At 48.9% G+C, this 20,883-nt stretch overlaps 1 protein-coding gene across 1 annotated transcript; it reads left to right on the forward strand.

Annotated features, from left to right (window-relative positions):
- Nucleotides 1-1,330: 1,330 nt before the first annotated feature.
- HPX (hemopexin) lies at nt 1,331-18,580 on the forward strand. Its single transcript, XM_060771345.2, has 10 exons — nt 1,331-1,462; nt 6,895-6,992; nt 11,149-11,226; nt 13,037-13,179; nt 13,298-13,451; nt 13,752-13,964; nt 17,023-17,139; nt 17,375-17,511; nt 17,760-17,904; nt 18,239-18,580. Exons 1-10 carry the CDS (start codon nt 1,398-1,400, stop codon nt 18,496-18,498), a joined length of 1,410 nt encoding a protein of 469 aa, XP_060627328.2. The 5' UTR covers nt 1,331-1,397; the 3' UTR covers nt 18,499-18,580.
- The last annotated feature ends 2,303 nt before the right edge of the window (nt 18,581-20,883 follow it).

Raw genomic sequence — 20,883 nt, forward strand, 5'->3', positions numbered from 1 at the left:
CGTCCATCTGCGACACTGATGAAGTAATAATAATAATAATAATAATAATAATAATAATAATTTTTAAAAAACTTTATTTATACCCCGCCACCATCTCCCCAAGGGACTCGGAGCAGCTTACATGAGGCCAAGCCCAACAACAGATCGATAAAATCACAAACAATAATAAAAACAACAAACAGTAACCAAAATAAACAGTGCAATTAGTATAACTCACAAGTAGACAATAACACACAAGAATTTCAAAACCTATGGCTGGGCCAGATGTAATAGTTAAAACTTTAAAAATAAATAAATATAATAAATAAACAAACAAACAAATATAAAAATTAAAAAATAAAAATAAATAAATAAAAATATAGTAGAATCCTAGAATCCTAGAGTTGGAAGAGACCTCCTGGGTCATCATCCAGTCCAACCCCATTCTGCCAAGAAGCAGGAATATTGCATTCAAATCACCCCTGACAGATGGCCATCCAGCCTCTGTTTAAAAGCTTCCAAAGAAGGAGCCTCCACCACACTCCCTCCGGGGCAGAGAGTTCCACTTCCGCATTCCCCGCATGCTTTGCTGGAGTCTTTTTTATGGCCTCACAAATGAGTTAAATTAGCCTCCCCACGCATAGGTGGTACGTAATTTTCCAACTTGGCAGATGCAACTGTCTTTCGGGTTGCAAAGGTCGACAACAAGCTACACAATTGGTCGGAAGCTCACTCTGACCTGGGCTGGCTTGAAACTCATAACCTTTTGGTCAGAAGTGATCTTAATGCAGCTGACACTCAGCCAGCTGCGCCACAGTCCCGGTGCTCCGACGGGAAGGTAATGGTGCTCCGTGCGGTCATGCCAGTGGCCACATGACCTTGGAGATGTCTGTGGACAATGTTGGCTCTTTGGCTTAGAAATGGAGATGAGCAACAGAGTCCCAGAGTCGGACACGACTGGACTTCATGTCAGGGGAAAACCTTTACCTTTACCTACTGGATGTTGGCCTTTTGCAAGCCTGTCCTCCTTGTGCCACCACATGTCCTCGTGGCTCACAGTCTCGAGGAAAACTCCCCCTCTTGCGCATACATTTTGGGAACTCTGTGTGCATTTGTTCCCGGTGTCCTTTGGCACTCAAATATTTGCCCTCCTGGGTGCCGTCTGCTGGGAAGTGAAGCCAGTGGGAGTCCCTGAAGTGTGGGGTGGGGGCACGTATGACTCCAAGGGGGTCCCGTGCCCCCCAGGTGCTGGGCCTTGGGCCAAAGGGAAGTGGGCAGCAGCTGGAGCAGCCTCTGGCCTTTGCAGAGCGAAGGGTTAAGGGGCGGGTGCAGATTGTGCAAGGGATTGGGAAACCCTCCGGGCGCCCTCCATAAAGGCCGGGAGCCGCGCTGCATCTCCCTGATCCTCGGCTGGCACGATGGCAATGCTGCTGCGAACCCTGTGCTGCCTCACCTGGGCCCTGGCCCTGGCCTTCCCCACACCGTGAGTCTGCCACAGGTTGGGCCGGGGGGGGAGAGGGGGGGCAGGGAGGGGGTTTAAACTCTTCCGACATGTCGCCTGAGCAAGACATTATCAAAAGTGTTGCAATAGAAGCATTAAATTGGCGAGCTCCTTTTGGTCAGTGTAAGCTCTTATCAAGAAACAGAATGTTGCTTAATGTCGCGTGGAACCGTTGAGTCAGAAGTTGCAACGATGGTATGGCATAGAGTCCTTCATCATAGTCTAAAGAGGTGTGTTACTGCTTGAACAACACAAACCACAGAAGGTCACAATTCAGATATGCCTGCCTCCTTCGTGTTTGGCCTGTTTGATCAGCTATCTCCTGTTTCTGGTTGAGAAAGCCGGGAAGGAAGGCACTGGGCTGTAAAGCCCTAAACGACTCCGGCCCAGTTTTCCTGTCCGAATGTATTCTTCCCTATGAACCATCTAGGTTGTGAAGATCGTCTGGAGGGGCCCTGCTCTCGGTCCCACCGGCCTCTCAGGCACGTCTGGTGGGGACGAGGGACAGGGACTTCTCGGTGGTGGCCCCTCGGCTCTGGAACTCTCTCCCACTGGAGATCAGAACTGCGCCCTCCATTCTGTCGTTCAGAAAACGGGTGAAAACCTGGCTATGGGGTTTGGCTTTCGACGAGTGAATCAATATTTCTGTGATCGGATAGATGACGATGAATGATGGACAACAAATTCATGATGACGACTGACCATTGTTATTATGTGATTGCATTTTGCTGTTATAACGTTTTAATTGAATATGTTATATGATGTTTTTAATGATTGTTTTGTGATTTTATTGTTGGAAACCGGCCCAAGTCCCCCCGATAGAGGGGAGAAGAAGACCGGTATACAAAATTGCTAAATAAATAAATAATACATTTGGGGAGTTTTGGAGTTTGGTGTCAAGTTTATGCAGACAACACCCAACTCTAGTTCTCCTTTCCACCAAATGCCAAGGGTCCCATTCTGGTCCAGTAAGGGACTGGGTGAGGGCCAGCAAGCTGAAGCTAAATCCAGACAAGACAGAGGCACTCCTGGTCAATGTATTGTCGAAGGCTTTCATGGCCAGAATCACTAGGTTGTTGTAGGTTTTTCCGGGCTATATGGCCATGTTTAAAGGCATTCTCTCCTGACGTTTCGCCTGCATCTATGACCAGCATCCTCAGAGTTAGGACCTCACTACAGAGGCGGCCCTAGGTAATTTTCAACGGTAAGCAAACAGTATTTTGGTGCCCGCCCCCCAACCAATCATTGATATATATTTTCTGTTTGTCGTGGGAGTTCTGTGTCCCATATTTGGTTCAATTCCATAATTGGTGGAGTTCAGAATGCTCTTTGATTGTAGGTGAACTATACATCCCAGTAACTACACTTGCCGCACTTGTTCCCTTGCCTGGCCCGCTTTGGGTCCGGAGGCGTGCCTGAAGACCCCGGCGTGTGCACCAAAAGTCACCTCTTCTCCTGACTTTCTCCTCAGCCATTGGGACCAAGAGAGAGAGAGAGAGAGAGAGAGAGAGAGAGAGGTGGAGATGCCCACCTTTCCTGAAGGTAGGCGCAAAAACAAAGGAGGAGCGGAGGTGGGAGATCCCTCCAGCCGGAGGGGCTCTCTCTCTCTCTCTCTCTCTCTCTCTCTCGGTCCCAATGGCTGAAGAGAAAGTCAGGAGAAGAGGCGGCTTTTGGTGCGCACGCTGGGGTCTTCAGACACGCCTCTAGACCCGAAGTGGGCCGCCCCTTGGCCCACCCGCGGATTGGGGAGAGGAGAGGAGGCGGGTGGAGCGCCGGGGAATCGGGAAAGGGAGCTGGTCATGGGGAAGGAATCGAACGCGGAGAACGATTGAGCGCCGGCTCTGCTCGCGCACCCGGTGGCCGGGTGGAGCAGGAACGAGAGGGGCTAGGCGAGGCTCAAGGGCCCGGCCCCTTTGGGAAGAGGATCGCCCGGCAGCGAGGCAAGAAAGCCAAGGCTCCCCCCGGACTGCTAGGGCTGTTGTGAACTGAGGGGGCGTTCCTCAAGTGGCGGTCGAGGGGCATTTACAGAAGCGCCTCAGCGCCCCTGGCAAAAAAAAAGTGTTCTGCGACCGCTTACTTCGCGTAATGGATGAGCCGCCCCTGCCTCACTACCTCTGAGGATGCTTGCCATAGATGCAGGCGAAACGTCAGGAGAAAATGCCTCTAGAACATGGCCATATAGCCCGGAAAAACCTACAACAACCCAGTACTCCTGGTCAGTTGTAAGGCAGGTCAGGGTGTGGGATTTCAACCTGTGTTGAATGGGGTCGCCCTCCCCTTGAAGGCACAGGCAGAGGTGGCCCTAGGTAATTTTCAACAGTAAGCAAACAGTATTTTGGTGCCCCCCCCCCCCAATCAATCACTGATATATATTTTCTGTTCGTTGTGGAAGTCCTGTGTGCCATATTTGGTTCAATTCCATCACTGGTGGAGTTCAGAATGCTCTTTGATTGTAGGTGAACTATACATCCCAGTAACTACAACTCGCATATGTCAAGGTCTATTTTCCCCCAAGAGCGCCTCAAGAGCGCCCCTGGGCAACATCAACTCTACCGCGAGTGCTTACTTTGCGTAATGGTTGAGCCGCCCCTGGGCACAGGTCTACAGGAATCCTGATCCTGGGCCAACTTCCTAACCTGGGGGCTGCATGTTAACACTCTCTGCTAAGAGGACTGGCTGTCTGGTGATGGAAGGAAGGAAAAGAAGGAAAGAAGGATGAAAGGGAGGAAGGGAAGGATGGAAGGAGAAAGAGGAGAGAGAGAGGTAAGGAGAAAGGAAAGAGAGCTGGAAGGACAAAAGGGTAGAAGGAAAGGGAGGGAGGGAGGAAAGAGACAAAGGAGGACAAAAGGTTGGAAGGGAATGGAGGGAGGGGGAAGGAAAGATAGAAGGAAAGAAAAAGGGAAGGAAGGAGGAGGAAGGGAATAGGGAAGGAAGGATGGAAGGGAAATGGAGAGAGGGAGGAAAGAAAGAGACAAAGGAGGATGAAAGGTTGGAAGGGAATGGAGGGAGGGGAAAGGAAAGATAGAAGGAAGGAAGGAAAGCAAAAGGGAAGGAAGGAAGGAAGAAAGGAAGGAGGAGGAAGGGAAGAGGGAAGGAAGGATGGAAGGGAAATGGAGAGAGGGGGAAGGAGGGAGGAAAAATAGAAGGAAGGAAAGAAAAAGGGAAGGAAGGAAGAAAGGAAGGAGAAGAAGGGAGGGAAGAGGGAAGAAAGGATGGAAGGGTGGAAGGGAAATGGAGAGAGGGAGAAAGAGGGAGGGAGGAAAAATAGAAGGAAAGAAAGAAAAAGGGAAGGAAGGAGAAGAAGGAGGGAAGGGTGGAAGGGAAATAGAGAGAGGGGGGAAACGGAAGGAAAGAAAAAGGGATGGAAGGAAGGAGAAAGAGGGAGGAAAGATGGAAGGAAAGAAAAAAGGGAAGGAAGGATGAAAGTGTGGAAGGGAATGGAGGGAAGGAGAAAGAGGGAGGAAAAAGGAAGGAAATACAAAAGAGAAGGAAGGAGAAAGATCAAAGGAGAGAGGAAAGAGGGAAGGAAGGATGAAAGCGTAGAAAGGAAGAATGGATGGAGGGAGAAAGAGGGAAGGAGGAAGGAAAGAGAGAAGGAAGAAAGGACAAAAGGGTAGAAGGAAAGGAAGGAAGGGAAGAAAGAAAGAGACGAAGGAGGATGAAAGGTTGGAAGGGAATGGAGGGAGGGGAAAGGAAAGAGAAGGAAGGAAGGGAAGAAAAGGGGAAGGAAGGAGGGAGGGAAGGGTTGAAGGGAAATGGAGAGAGGGAGAAAGAGGGAGGGAGGAAAAATAGAAGGAAGGAAAGAAAAAGAGAAGGAAGGAAGGAGAAAGAGGGAGGAAAGATGGAAGGAAGGATTAAAGGGTGAAAGGGAATGGAGGAAGGGAGAAAGAGGGAGGGAGATGGAAAGAAAGAAAAAACGGAAGGAAGGAGAAAGATCGAAGGAGAGAAGAAAGAGGGAAGGAAGGATGAAAGCGTCGAAAGGAAGAATGGATGGAGGGAGAAAGAGGGAAGGAGGAAGGAAAGAGAGAAGGAAGGAAGGATAGGATGTTGAGAGGGAGGAGGGCCTTAGAGAAGAGCACAGGGGCTGCATCCAGCCCCCGGCCCTGGGTTGACCTATACCTGTTCTGGACTCTTCGCTAACCCTAGAACCCCAGGTTTTGGTGGTGGCCAGGAAGGACTTGACACAGTTTAAACTTGTGCGTCAGCTGCACCCATACCTTGAGATGCCAGATTTGGCCATGGTAGTCCACACCTTAGTGTCATCCTGTTTGGACTACTGCAACGCTCCCTATGCGGGGCTGCCTTTGAGGATAGTTCGGAAGCTGTAATTGGTGCAAAGATCTAGATTGCTAACTGGAGCAGGATATCATGAGAGTGACAAATGCAAGATACTCCACTTTGGCAGGAAAAACGAAATGCAAAGATACAGAATGGGGGACAATGCCTGGCTCGAGAGCAGTACGTGTGAAAAAGATCTTGGAGTCCTCGTGGACAACAAGTTAAACATGAGCCAGGAATGTGATGTGGCGGCAAAAAAAGCCAATGGGATTTTGGCCTGCATCAATAGGAGCATAGTGTCTAGATCTAAGAAAGTCATGCTACCCCTCTATTCTGCTTTGGTTAGACCACTTTACCTGGAATATTGTGTCCAATTCTGGGCACCACAATTCAAGAGAGATATTGACAAGCTGGAATGTGTCCAGAGGAGAGCAACTAAAATGATAAAAGGTCTGGAGAACAAGCCCTATGAGGAGCGGCTTAAGGAGCTGGGCATGTTTAGCCTGAAGAAGAGAAGGCTGAGAGGAGATATGATAGCCATGTATAAATATGTGAGAGGAAGCCACAGGGAGGAGGAGGGAGCAAGCTTCCTTTCTGCTTCCCTGGAGACTAGGATGTGATAGAGCAATGGCTTCAAACTACAAGAGAGGAGATTCCATCTGAACACGAGGAAGAACTTCCTGACTGTGAGAGCCATTCAGCAGTGGAACTCTCTGCCCCGGAGTGTGGTGGAGGCTCCTTCTTTGGAAGCTTTTAAGCAGAGGCTGGATGGCCATCTGTCAGGGGTGATTTGAATGCAATATTCCTGCTTCTTGGCAGAATGGGGTTGGACTGGATGGCCCATGAGGTCTCTTCCAACTCTTTGATTCTAGGATTCTATGATTCTAACGCTCCCTATGCGGGGCTGCCTTTGAGGATAGTTCAGAAACTGCAATTGGTACAAAGATGGGTGGCTAGATTGCTAACTGGAGCAGGGTATCGTGAGAGGATGACTTCTGTGCTGCATCAGACCACCGGATCTGTGTTGGGACAGGGAGGGTGGGGAGGTGGGCTCTGAGGCCTTTTGGGGATTCTCTCCCAGGATTGGCAGGGCCAGGGAAGAAGGCCAAGGGCTAAGCAAAGCACTTCCTCCTCAGGGACCACAAGCCCCACGGCACCGGAGCAGGAGGCGGCAGCAGTGGTGGTGGCAGCAGCTGGCATCATCTGGGCTCGCATCCCGGCCCCAGCGACCCAAGTGAGTACTTGTCTCCCTCCCAATAGACAGCCATCCAGCCATGGATAGGATACACTATATTGTATCTCAGGCACGGGCCAACTTTGGCCCTCCCTCCAGGTGTTTTGGACTGTAACTCCCACCATTCCTCACAGCCTCAGGCCCTTTCCTTTTCCCCCTCAGCTGCTTAAGCTTTGATACTGTAGGGTGGGCATGAGCAAACTTTGGCCTTTCAGGTGTTTTGGACTTCATGGCTTTATGGTCCTTAAATTAAAGGATTGTTTCCTTAAGAGTCAGCTCAGGCAACACTGCGTTATCGTGTGGATCTTGGGTCTTGTTCATGGCTATGTCTAAGATCTTTGAGAAAGTCTTATACTCATGCTTAACACTGCAGGGTGGGCATGAGCAAACTTCGGCCTTTCAGGTGTTTTGGACTTTGTGGCTTTATGGTCCTTAAATTAAAGGATTGTTTCCTTAAGAGTCAGCTCAGGCAACACTGCGTCATCGTGTGGATCTTGGGTCTTGTTCATGCCTATGTCTAAGATCTTTGGGAAAGTCTTATACTCATGCTTAATACTGTAGGGTGGGCATGAGCAAACTTCAGCCTTTCAGGTGTTTTGAACTTTGTGGCTTTATGGTCCTTAAATTAAAGGATTGTTTCCTTAAAGTCAGCTCAGGCAACACTGCGTTATTGTGTGGATCTTGGGTCTTGTTCATGTCTATGTCTAAGATCTTTGGGAAAGTCTTATACTCATGCTTAATACTGTAGGGTGGGCATGAGCAAACTTCAGCCTTTCAGGTGTTTTGGACTTTGTGGCTTTATGGTCCTTAAATGAAAGGATTGTTTCCTTAAAGTCAGCTCAGGCAACACTGCGTCATCGTGTGGATCTTGGGTCTTGTTCCATGTTCATGCCTATGTCTAAGATCTTTGGGAAAGTCTTATACTCATGCTTAATACTGTAGGGTGGGCATGAGCAAACTTCAGCCTTTCAGGTGTTTTGAACTTTGTGGCTTTATGGTCCTTAAATGAAAGGATTGTTTCCTTAAAGTCAGCTCAGGCAACACTGCGTTATTGTGTGGATCTTGGGTCTTGTTCATGCCTATGTCTAAGATCTTTGGGAAAGTCTTATACTCATGCTTAATGCTGTAGGGTGGGCATGAGCAAACTTCGGCCTTTCAGGTGTTTTGAACTTTGTGGCTTTATGGTCCTTAAATGAAAGGATTGTTTCCTTAAAGTCAGCTCAGGCAACACTGCGTTATTGTGTGGATCTTGGGTCTTGTTCATGTCTATGTCTAAGATCTTTGGGAAAGTCTTATACTCATGCTTAATGCTGTAGGGTGGGCATGAGCAAACTTCGGCTTTCAGGTGTTTTGGATTTTGTGGCTTTATGGTCCTTAAATTAAAGGATTGTTTCCTTAAGAGTCAGCTCAGGCAACACTGCGTTATCGTGTGGATCTTGGGTCTTGTTCCATGTTCATGCCTATATCTAAGATCTTTGGGAAAGTCTTATACTCATGCTTAATACTGTAGGGTGGGCATGAGCAAACTTCGGCTTTCAGGTGTTTTGGATTTTGTGGCTTTATGGTCCTTAAATTAAAGGATTGTTTCCTTAAGAGTCAGCTCAGGCAACACTGCGTTATCGTGTGGATCTTGGGTCTTGTTCCATGTTCATGCCTATATCTAAGATCTTCGGGAAAGTCTTATACTCATGCTTAATACTGTAGGGTGGGCATGAGCAAACTTCGGCCTTTCAGGTGTTTTGGACTTTGTGGCTTTACGGTCCTTAAATGAAAGGATTGTTTCCTTAAGAGTCAGCTCAGGCAACACTGCGTCATCTTGTGGATCTTGGGTCTTGTTCCATGTTCATGCCTATGTCTAAGATCTTTGGGAAAGTCTTATACTCATGCTTAATACTGTAGGGTGGGCATGAGCAAACTTCAGCCTTTCAGGTGTTTTGGACTTTGTGGCTTTATGGTCCTTAAATTAAAGGATTGTTTCCTTAAGAGTCAGCTCAGGCAACACTGCATCATCTTGTGGATCTTGGGTCTTGTTCCATGTTCATGCCTATGTCTAAGATCTTTGGGAAAGTCTTATACTCATGCTTAATACTGTAGGGTGGGCATGAGCAAACTTCAGCCTTTCAGGTGTTTTGGACTTTGTGGCTTTACAGTCCTTAAATGAAAGGATTGTTTCCTTAAGAGTCAGCTCAGGCAACACTGTGTTATCGTGTGGATCTTGGGTCTTGTTCCATGTTCATGTCTACGTCTAAGATCTTTGGGAAAGTCTTATACTCATGCTTAATGCTGTAGGGTGGGCATGAGCAAACTTCAGCCTTTCAGGTGTTTTGGACTTTGTGGCTTTATGGTCCTTAAATTAAAGGATTGTTTCCTTAAGAGTCAGCTCAGGCAACACTGCGTCATCGTGTGGATCTTGGGTCTTGTTCCATGTTCATGCCTATGTCTAAGATCTTTGGGAAAGTCTTATACTCATGCTTAATACTGTAGGGTGGGCATGAGCAAACTTCGGCCTTTCGGGTGTTTTGGACTTTGTGGCTTTATGGTCCTTAAATTAAAGGATTGTTTCCTTAAGAGTCAGCTCAGGCAACACTGCGTCATCGTGTGGATCTTGGGTCTTGTTCCATGTTCATGCCTATGTCTAAGATCTTTGGGAAAGTCTTATACACATGCTTAATACTGTAGGGTGGGCATGAGCAAACTTCAGCCTTTCAGGTGTTTTGGACTTTGTGGCTTTATGGTCCTTAAATTAAAGGATTGTTTCCTTAAGAGTCAGCTCAGGCAACACTGTGTTATCGTGTGGATTTTGGGTCTTGTTCATGTCTATGTCTAAGATCTTTGGGAAAGTCTTATACTCATGCTTAATGCTGTAGGGTGGGCATGAGCAAACTTCAGCCTTTCAGGTGTTTTGGACTTTGTGGCTTTATGGTCCTTAAATTAAAGGATTGTTTTCTTAAGAGTCAGCTCAGGCAACACTACATTATCGTGTGGATCTTGGGTCTTGTTCATGTCTATGTCTAAGGTCTTTGGGAAAGTCTTATACTTAACTGGCTGAGAGGGTCAAAGTTGACCCACACCTTTGTCCTCTTGGAACAGGATATTTCAGTCAATCGAGGAATCATCAGCATACCCACGTTGCGGGAACTCAAGGGATCATCAGCATACCTACGTTGCGGGAGCTGAAGTTCAAAACTCTTAAATGGAAGGAAGGTGTTGCAATCCTGAGCAGGGAATGAGGCCCTAAGATAACTATCCACCACACATGACTGTGAAAAACAATCCTTTTTTATTGAAGAAAAATGGTTACAAAATAAAGGAAAAATGCAAGTCAAAAGCCACAGCAAAATCAGCAAACATGAATTTAAATGGACAAAGCAAAACCCAAAGCCACACTGTAAAATACTGGAACCTGTTAGCAATCCACTAACCGTACTTCATATCCTGGAAATCTTTCAAGACCATGGCCAGGGAAACTGGGAGAACTGCCAAGGTCTTCATCAATCTGAAACGATGCCTGAACTGAGAAAGTCAGCCCGGCGGAAGGCACTTAAAGCCAAAGAATTGGTTCCGTGAAACGCCTCCCTGCTTTGAAGCCGTTGTTTGTATTTCTTTTAATCGGGAAGACCTTCGCAAGCTGAGTGATTTACTCCTGTCTTGCCAGATCTGGCCCCTTCTATTCTCATTAAGGTTCCCAGGTGCAGAAGGGAGTGAAAGGTCATGGCTTCCCTCTGAAACATTCTCATGAACACTGGTACTTTCATTTTCCAAATCCACAGAAGTTCCTTCCTCACTAATTTCAGGAACATTGGCATTTTCCAAACCTACAGCAGTTTCTTCCTCACTAATTTCAGGAGCATTGGCATCAAGAGGTACATTTTCATTAGCATCAGTAAATATATTTTCATTAGCATCAGGAGGAACAAACAGAGAATCAGGTTCAAGTTCAAACTCAGGCTGAACCCCAACAGAAGGAAGGCCAGAGTTTGCCCATGCCTGATGTATCTGGAGGGGAGGGCCAGTGTTTCCCCTTCTCGACCTTGACTGGGGAGGAGGGGTCCAAAACACCTGGAGGGAGGGCCAAAGTTGTCCCATGCCTGGGCTCAAGAGCCTGAAGAAGGGAAGGCCGGGCAACCCTGACTCCTCTCCTGCCCTTCCTTGCCAGAGCTTGCAAGCCGCTGTGGCGAGGACGGCTTCGATGCCATCACGCTGGATGAAAACGGGACCATGCTCTTCTTCCAAGGTAGGGGCCTTCCTCCGCTGCGATGTACATCCGTCCAGCATCATCTTTCCCTTGTTCAGAAATCAGAACATAATACCCAAAAGTAGATAGCTCTCATATATAGATAGGTGTAGATGTCACTAAAACGAAGTGATAGTAATTCAGGCAGTCCCAAAGTTGCAAACAAGATAGGTTCTGTAGGTTTTGTTTTTAAGTTGAGTTTGTAAGTTGGGACAGGGACATTTTTCAAGTGCAACACCAACCAAATACGTATATACCGGGTATACTCGAGTATAAGCCGACCCAAATATAAGCCAGGGCACCTAATTTTTCTGCAAAAAAATCTGGGAAACATATTGATTCGAGTCTAAATCGAGGATGGGAAATGCAGCAGGTACTGGCCAATTTCAAAATAGAAATAGATACCAATAAAAATACATCGATTGAGGCATTCGAAGGTTAAATGTTTTTGAATATTTACATAAAACTGTGATTTAAGATAAGACTGCCCAACTCTGATGAAACCATTATGCTGACCTTCTTCAATGTCAATGTGCTTGCGTGTCCTTCCAATAATAATAGAGCAAAATAATAAATGTAATAATAATAGAGTAAAATAATGGAAATTTAATAATAGAGTAAAATAATGGAAATTTAATAATAGAGTAAAAAATAAATGTAATAATAATAATAGATTAAAATAATAAATGCAATAATAATGGAGTAAGATAATGGAAATTTAATAATAGAGTAAAATAATGAATGTAATAATAATAGAGTAAAATAGAATTGTAATAATAATAGTAATAATAGAGTAAAATAATAAATATAATAATGATAAAATAAATAGAGTAAAATAATAAATGCAATAATAATGGAGTAAGATAATGGAAATTTAATAATAGAGTAAAATAATAAATGCAATAAAAGCAATAATAAATAGAGTAAAATAATAAATGTAATAATAATAACAGAGTAAAATAACAAATGTAATAATAATTGAGTAAAATAGAATTGTAATAATAACAGTAATAATAGAGTAAAATAATAAATGTAATAATAGCAGTAATAGAGTAAAATAATAAATGTAATAATAATAACAACAGAGTAAAGTAATAAATGTAATAATAATCGAGTAAAATAGAATTGTAATAATAACAGTAATAAATAGAGTAAAATAATAAATGTAATAATAGCAGTAATAAAGTAAAATAATAAATGTAATAATAATAACAACAGAGTAAAGTAATAAATGTAATAATAATACAGGAAAATAGAATAATAACAGTAATAAGTAAGTAAATAGAGTAAAATAATAAATGTAATAATAATAGAGTAAGATAATGGAAATTTAATAATAATAATAATAGAGTAAAATAATAAATGTAATATAATAATAAATAGAGTAAAATAATGCATTTAATAATAAAGTAAAATAATAAATGTAATAATAATAGAGTAAAATAATAAATGTAATAATAATAAAAATCATAACAGAGTAAAATTATAAATAACTTCAACTTGAGTAGAAGCCGAGAGGGGCATTTTCAGCCTTAAAAAGGGCTGAAAAACTTGGCTTATTCTCGAGTATATACAGTAATCGTGTCTTTGTCCTTTTCCCCAAGTGGTCAAAGATTTCTCCTTGATTGGTTTTGTCCTCAGAGCTGGAGGGGAAGTGGTGTGGCTGTAGACCACTCCTTTGAGTCCGGCCAGTTTCCTGTGCTTATCCACCTGGTACTCGCTCACCTACCTTCCTTCCTTCCTTCCTTCCTTCCTTCCTTCCTTCCTTCCTTCCTTCCTCCCTCCCTCCCTCCCTTTGTTCCTTCCGCAGGGGATATGGTCTGGAAGGGGTTCAGTGGGGCGGCCGAGCCCCTCAACGCCTCCTGGCCGGAGATCCAAGGCCCCATCGATGCCGCCCTGAGGATCCACCACCTGGACCGCCCTGACGTCCACGACAACGTCTTCCTCTTCAAGGTGAGTGTCAGAGGAGGCGGTTGCGGGAGAGGGGGGACACCATCACCACCGACCTATTTGGGAGTCGGGGGCTGCCTGGTTGGGGGGAGCTGCTAGCAGTGTCCTTCCTTCCCTGCAGGGTCAACTCCTCTGGGCGTATGCCGAGGGCAGGCTTCGTGCTGGCTACCCACGCCCCATTGGGGACGAGTTCAAAGGGGTCCCGGCAGACCTGGATGCAGCCGTGGAGTGCCACCCCAAGGAGTGCGGGGATGGGACCCTCCTCTTCTTCAAGGGTGAGGTCAAGGGCCGCATTTGGGGGGGGGGGGTAGGTGGTGACCAGACTGGACTCCCTGCCCTCGGTCTCCTCTTGAGCCCTACCTGCTCCCCTCCGGACTCTGCAGAAGTCCGCTGGGAACCGAACTATCCTGACAGTCAGTGACCTGGCCCTCCACCCCCCCCCCCCGCCTTGGACTGCGCTCTCCCTCCGGCCAGGCCGCAATTGAACTTGCCCCCCCACCTTGACCTGCCAGGCCACAGCAGAAGTTCCCCGGCCCTTGACCCATCACCATCTTTGCCCCATTCCTCCCCCACAGGCCCTCATGTTGTGACGTACGACCTGAAGACGCAGGTGGCGAAGCAGCGGGAGTGGCCGGCTCTGTCCAACTGCCCTGCGGCCGCCCGCTGGCTGGGGCGCTACTACTGCTTCCAGGGCGCCCGCTTTTGGCGCTTTGACCCGGTCATTGGGAAGGTGCCCCCCAACTACCCCCGGGACATCAGAGATTACTTCATGCGCTGCCCTGGCCGAGGTGAGCCCCTCCCCTCCTTCCTTGAGTATCTCTGTGTGTGTGCATATTGCGTGGCGTGTCCCTTGCGCCATCTCCGTTTTGCCTCCAGCAGACTGGCAGGAAGGGGTCTACTCACCCCGCTGACCCCTACGGCAGGCATGGGTCTGTGATGATTCTTACCTCATAGGCCGAAGTAGGAGCCTGAGATGTCAGTAAGCAGGCCTCCATTTTGAGAGGGTAAGCGAGGGAGGCAGACATCTTGGGAGAGTAAGAGTAGAAAAGGATTGGATTGGTTAAGGCTGATGGGAGGAGATTAGCCCTGAGAGGGAGAAAAACTGTCAGCTTGTGAGAAAAGGGAGAGTGATTTTTGGCTTTGAAGGAAGAGGGTGGATTTTTGGGAACAGAGTAGAGTGGCGAGTTTTTGGGGGGCAAAGATTTTTACTGTCAGAGGGCATTTGGGACAGGCGATTCTACATTTATTTGGCCAGGAGGGTCAGAGTAGACGCCTGGGTACTTGTGTCAGATTGTGTCAGAGTAGTTTAGCTGTTAGAGAACTCTGTTCAGAGTGTAGCTATTTGCTCTGGGGACAACCGGGTTCGGTTTGTCTGGGGAACTCACTGCTACTGCGTCAGGGTAGAGTGAGGAGTCTTGCTCACATCTAAGTTAAGAAACTCATTTTAATAACCATTAAGAATCCTGTGCCTCTGTAATCAGTCAAGCTTGTGCGCCTTGTTTAAGAAGTCAGTTGTTTGTTCAAATATATTAATAAACATTTCTCTAGTTCAACTTTTAAGCAGCCTCAGTAGTAATTCATTCTATGAGAATAGAATCATAGAATCCTAGAATCCTAGAGTTGGAAGAGACCTCATGGGCCATCCAGTCCAACCCCATTCTGCCAAGAAGCAGGAATATTGCATTCAAATCACCCCTGACAGATGGCCATCCAGCCTCTGCTTAAAAGCTTCCAAAGAAGGAGCCTCCACCACACTCCCTCCGGGGCAGAGAGTTCCACTGCTGAACGGCTCTCCCAGTCAGGAAGTTCTTCCTCATGTTCAGATGGAATAATTCCAGTGGTTTTTAACATCTTTATATCTCAGTCATTTCAGGGAGTCAAAGGGAGAGCTGGTGGGCAGGAAGGGATTTACCCCAGGGACAACATCTTTAGTATTCCCAAATTACCTTGAGTGGTGGCAGCAACTCAAACAGAGTATACATGTTACCTCAACAATCATCCAAATGCTCCGTGCCAGAATCATATGGGTGTCCAGCAGTGAGATATCAGTCTATGATTCTTTAAAGGGCCCCATGGAGGATAACAAGGCCCCAAAGGGTTTTGGGAGAAAGAGGAGGAGGAAGTGGCCTCTAAAAATGCAGGCAGGAAGCCAAACACCTTGAGTTACATAGAATTAAGAAACAGAAGTGAAAACCGTTGGAACTCAACCCCTCACTGCCCAAGTCTCAAGTCCTCAATGAGGAGCTGTTAGTTGAGTGTAGACTATGTCTCCTGAATGACAGTTGGGAATGTATCTGAGATCGAAGTTGAGATCGTTGGAGGAGGCCCTGCTCTCGATCCCACCTGCTTCACAAGCATGTCTGGCGGGGACGAGAGACAGGGCCTTCTCAGTGGTGGCCCTCCGCTGTGGAACTCCCTGCCTAGGGATATTAGATCGACCCCCTCCCTCCTGACCTTTTGGAAAAGAGTGAAAACCTGGCTTTTTGAGCAAGCATTTGGAACTTCAGCATGACCAGATAGACTCAAACTGGAATACGAACTAGAAACGGCTAAGACGATGGAACGGTTGAAGATTTGAACAAGAAGACATAGTTTTTATAATTTTTATAACCTCACGTTTTGCTAGCTGTGAGATGAATTCTCAGCTTTTAGTATCCTGTTTGTTTTTTGGATGCTCTGCTTTAATTTAGGATAATTTTCCCGCCTCCTAAGCTCTTAATTATTTACAGACACATCACATGGCACTTCACACTTAGCTGTTAGCTGAATTCTCAGCTTTTAGTATCCTGTTTGTTTTTTGGATGCTCTACTTTCATTTAGGGTAGTTTTCCCACCTCTTAAGCTCTGAATTATTTACAGACACACCACACGGCACTTCATGCTTTGCTAGCTGTTAGCTAAATTCTCAGCTTTTAGTATCCTGTTTGTTTTTTGGATGCTCTGCTTTAATTTAGGGTAATTGTTATAAGTTGTTGTAAACCGCGTTGAGTCGCCGGCTAGGCTGAGAAACGGCGGTATACAAGTATAGCAAATAAATAAATAAATAAATAAATTTCCCGCCCCCTAAGCTCTGAGTTATTTACAGACACACTTCACGCTTTGCTAGCTGTGAGCTGAATTCTCAGCTTTTAGTATCCTGTTTGTTTTTTGGATGCTCTGCCTTAATTTAGAGTACTTTTCCCTAACAAAAAAGAAGATTTTTTAAGATTGGACGCTGCATGTTTGCCTCCTAAGCTCTGAATTGTTTATTTACAGACACACCACATGGCACTTCACGCTTTGGTAGCTGTGAGCTGAATTTTCAGCTTTTAGTATCTTGTTTGTTTTTTGGATGCTCTGCTTTATTTTAGGGTAGTTTTCCTGCCTCCTAAGCTCTGCATTATTTGCAGACACACCACATGGCACTTCACGCTTTGCTAGCTGTGAGCTGAATTCTCAGCTTTTAGTATCCTGTTTGTTTTTTTGGATGCTCTGTGTTAATTTAGGGTAGTTTTTCTTAACAAAAACAAGACGGGCTTCTCTCTGTCCTGAATGGCTCTCTCTACAAGTGTTGATAGTTCTTCACTTCAGTCAAGGGCTTCAGAGGAAAACCAAGGACTTGCTGGAACCTCAACCAAAATGGAAGGGAATGTGGTGGAAGGTGGGGTCATGACCTGGTGGCCTCCCCAGCCCTTCACCTGAGAGGCAGAGCCCCTCTCTTGGTAAATGAAAGACAAGGCCGTGTTTTGAGGGGAGCGCAAGGGACAGTCTGCAGGCATCTGCTGGGACTACCTTGACCTCAAGAGGGGGAATCTCTGGGAGCATCTGTTTGTGGGTCTCCATTTGAAATCCCTCTGTCCCCGGCAGGCCATGGGCACGAGGCTCGGAAGAACGCCACCCTCCAGGCCGTGCTTGACCCTTGCAGTGGGCTCCCCTTCCGGGCCTTCTCCTCAGACGATGCTGGACGGATCTACGCCTTCCGTGGTGAGAGACGGTGAACAGGCGTCCATTGGGGTTGGAGGCCCCTTGCTCTGAAGGAGGGGTGATGGGACCCCCACCTGTGGTGTGTCCAGGGCCCCGGCTGCTGTTTTGGGTGGCCAAGGGGTGGGCGGTAAGTCTGTGTGCAGCTGATGGGAAGTGTGTTCGGAGTGGCAAGATGTCAATGCCCCCCCCCCCGAGACCCTCGAAGGAGCCTCACCCCCCTCCCTCCCGCACCCAGAGGGGCACTACTTCCAGGTGGACAAAAAAACTTCCCGGGACGGATTGCACGCCTGGCCCCTGAGCCACTCCTGGAAGGACCTGCAGGGAGAGGTGGATGCCGCCTTCAGCTGGGACAACAAGCTCCACCTGATCCAGGTGTGTTTTGGGGGGAGAGGCTGTGGGAGGAATCTCCTGCCCCATGTTTCCCTCAGGAGTGGGATCTCTTCCCTCCAGAACAGAATTCTTCGCAGGGCCAGGCCTCCAAAGCGCCCCCCCCCCCAAATAGTGGGGCACAAACATACCTGGGTTTGGGGGGGACCAGGTGCAGAGGAGAACGGGCTGCCCCTGTCTTTTCAACCAAACGACCCCTGACCCCAGCCCCTCTTGCCTTGTGCACCCGGCAGGGCTTGCAGGTGACCATCTACCTGGCTGACCAAGGTTACCGTCGCGTGGAGGGCTACCCCAAGCCCATCCAGGAAGAGCTGGGGGTCTCTGGGGCCGACGCTGCCTTCTCCTGCCCCCATTCCCAGTATGTCTACCTGATACAAGGTACGCAAGGAGGGGATGATGGTGATGATGATGGAGGTGATAAAACAAGACCCAAAAGGGAGGGGAGGGGAGTTGGGAGGAGCCCCGCCCCACAGTCCCTCTCCAGAGATCCAGGAAGGTGGCTGCGCAGGGAGGAAGAACGAAGGAGGGAGTTAATGCGTGGATTACAGAATGGGAGGGGGGTCTCTTGATGGTGCTGCTGGGGTGGGGTGGGGGCAACACTCCTGGCAAAGGATCTGCATGCAGTAGGGCAGGTGAGCCGGGATGCTTCTCCCTGGAGCCCCCACTCTGACATAACACACCTTTCCTTCCCTCCTCCTTCCTTTCCCCCCAGGAGACCAGCTCCGCCGTGTGGACCTGAACAAGAGCCCCCGCACCCCGGAAGCCCCCCATCGCCTCCCCCACTCCCAGGTGGACAGCGCCCTCTGCTCCTCCGAGGGGATCTACCTCTTCCGGGGGGCCGACTTCCACCACTACTCCAACGTGGACCAGCTCCTCTCTGCGACGGCCCCCTCCCCCGCCCAGAAGGTGGCCCCCGCCTTCCTCCGGTGCCCTTCGGGGCCAAATGGGGGCCCAAAGCGCCCTCCACACTGAGGAGAAGCACCCAGGAGTCCGTTTGGCCCTGCACCCCCTGCTGTATCCCTAGAGTACGAATAAACCTGTTGCCCCTTCTCAATATAGGCCTGGCTGGCTCAATCTCTGGGGTGGTGGGAAAAGGGGCCTGCAGTCTGTGCTTTGGGGAGGGAGGGTGTCGCTATCGTGCCATTCCACACTCAGGACAGATTCTGAGTCCCACAATTCCAATTAGGAATCTGGTTCTGGTTCCCACAATTCCAATAGGATCTGGACAAGAGGGAAGGCGGCCGGAGGAGGTCAGCTGAAAAGGTCAAAGGTCCACAAGTCATAAATACCCCCCAGGGGTAGCTGAGAGAGCTAGGTTGCTGAGAGGAGACAGGGTTGCCATGTTTAACTGGTGAATATCTACAAAGATGTCCCATTGGAGCAATGGAGCAACAGAATCCAATGGCAGGAAAAGGGATTCCACTTAAACATTAGGAAGAACGTACTGATGACTACAGGGGTTCTGCAGTGGAATTTGCTTCTGCTGCTGCTACTTGGAAGTCCAGTGGGGCCTCCTTCTCAGACAGTCTGGAAAGCCATCTGTGGGTAAGGCTTGGGTTGGACCGCATGGCCCTTGTGGTCTCTCTATGCTTTGTGTTCCTATGACCTTTTGCCACCTCTTCGGACCCTGGCCAGTGAATCCAGGGCAATGTCTGGATTCATCAGCAGAAGAAGGTCCTGCAGGAAACCAGTCAAATGCACATTGGGTTGCACCCAGAGCATGGCTTTTATTCAGAGCCTCCCACCCCCTGTCCTAATAATAATAATAATAATAATAATAATAATAATAATTTTATTTATATGACCCCCTATCTCCACTGGGGGACTCATGCAAAAAGGCAAACATTCACTGCAGTGGGCAAACACTCAAAGCCTTGCCCTTGTTCCTCTTGTGTTTACGGGATGGCCGGTTCCTCATCCGAAGAGGCAGACGGTGCCGGACGCCATGCGGTGCCGGTACTCGTGGCGCAGGCTGGCGGCCGCAGGGAAGTTGCTCCTCATCTCCAGGGGTCCAGGGACCACCAGGACGGTGACGCCTGGCCCCAGCCCCTCGGCCAGCTTCCGCAGCATGCGCCGGGCCAGGTAGCCGCGGGCCAGGGCTGGCCGGGCCTCCAGGCGGGCGTAGACCTCGGGCGGTGGGTTGGGTAGCTTCCACTCCAGGTCCCCGACCAGGCGGTGGACACAGGCGCGATCCAGGGCTGAGGGGCTCTCCTGGAAGCAGGCCACTGCCCGGAGCCCAACCTCGGGGGCCCGCCCAGCCACGAAGTCGCCCTGGGCCAGCACTGACCCCTTGGGGGGGCCTTCCTCACCTTCCTCTTCCTCCTCCACCTCCTCCTCCTTCCAGACCATCACTGCCCAAGAGAGCCAGTCGTAGTTCTGCTCCAGCTTCCGCAGGAGTCCGGCAGCCAGTTCGGCCAGGTCAGAGGTTGCCGTCTTCTTCTGCTGGTGCAGGAGCAGGGCTTGCTCGAGGTCCTCCTGGGCCTGCGGGCGGAAGTACCCTGCACAGAGAGCCAGGGCCTCCTTGGTGCGGGAGTGGACGGCGGCCACGCGCTCTCCCCAGACGCCCAGCAGTAGGGCTGGGTCGCGCCGGGTCAGGCCGGCTTCACAGAGCAGGGCCAGCAGCCCGGCCCCCAGGACTGCAATCAGCTTGCGGCAGAGGCGGGCTGCATCCGGGCGGCGGGGACGATGCTGCTCCATGACCTGCATCAGGAGTGGGCGTTGCAGGGCCACCACCGTGCAGCCCTGCACACGGCGCCACAGGCCCAGCAGCCGCCGCTCCAACTTGTCACTGACGCAGCCTTGCAGGAAGAGCTCGGTCTCGCGGGCTGCATGGGGGCTGCCGCCGGAGCGCACGGCCAGGCAGAGGTGGGCGAAGGAGGCAGCCACGCAGTCCTCCAGCAGAGCCAGCCCCCCGTCCTCCAGCAGCCCTGGCCCCGCCGCCAGCTCCCGCTCCAGCAGATCCAGCTCCCGCCGGACAAAGGCCAGCTCCTCCGCCGTGGCCGAGCCTTGCAGGTGGGCCACTGCACCCAGGGCCAGTGAGCGCAGCGCCTGCAGAAAGCCCACTGGCTCCAGGCCCTGAGAAAGCAGTGCCATGGTCCGAAAGCAGTGGAAGAGGCTGGGTCTGCAAGGAAAGGAAAGGCAATCATAGTCAGAGAAGGGCAACCCAAACGGCCTGGAAGGCAAGGCCTCTGAGGAACAGATGAGGGAACTGGAAATGTCTAGTTGGAGAAAGGATGTGTTGAGACTCAGTACCCAAAAATCTCTAGTATCTATTTCCAATTAGGAACGAGAAACGAGGGGATTAAAATACTGTTGCATCCCAATTCAAGAAGCAAGACCATAAGATTAAATCCACCA

Source organism: Anolis sagrei, chromosome 3 (genome assembly GCF_037176765.1).
Source record: "Anolis sagrei isolate rAnoSag1 chromosome 3, rAnoSag1.mat, whole genome shotgun sequence".
In the NCBI taxonomy this organism is placed as follows: domain Eukaryota; kingdom Metazoa; phylum Chordata; class Lepidosauria; order Squamata; family Dactyloidae; genus Anolis; species Anolis sagrei.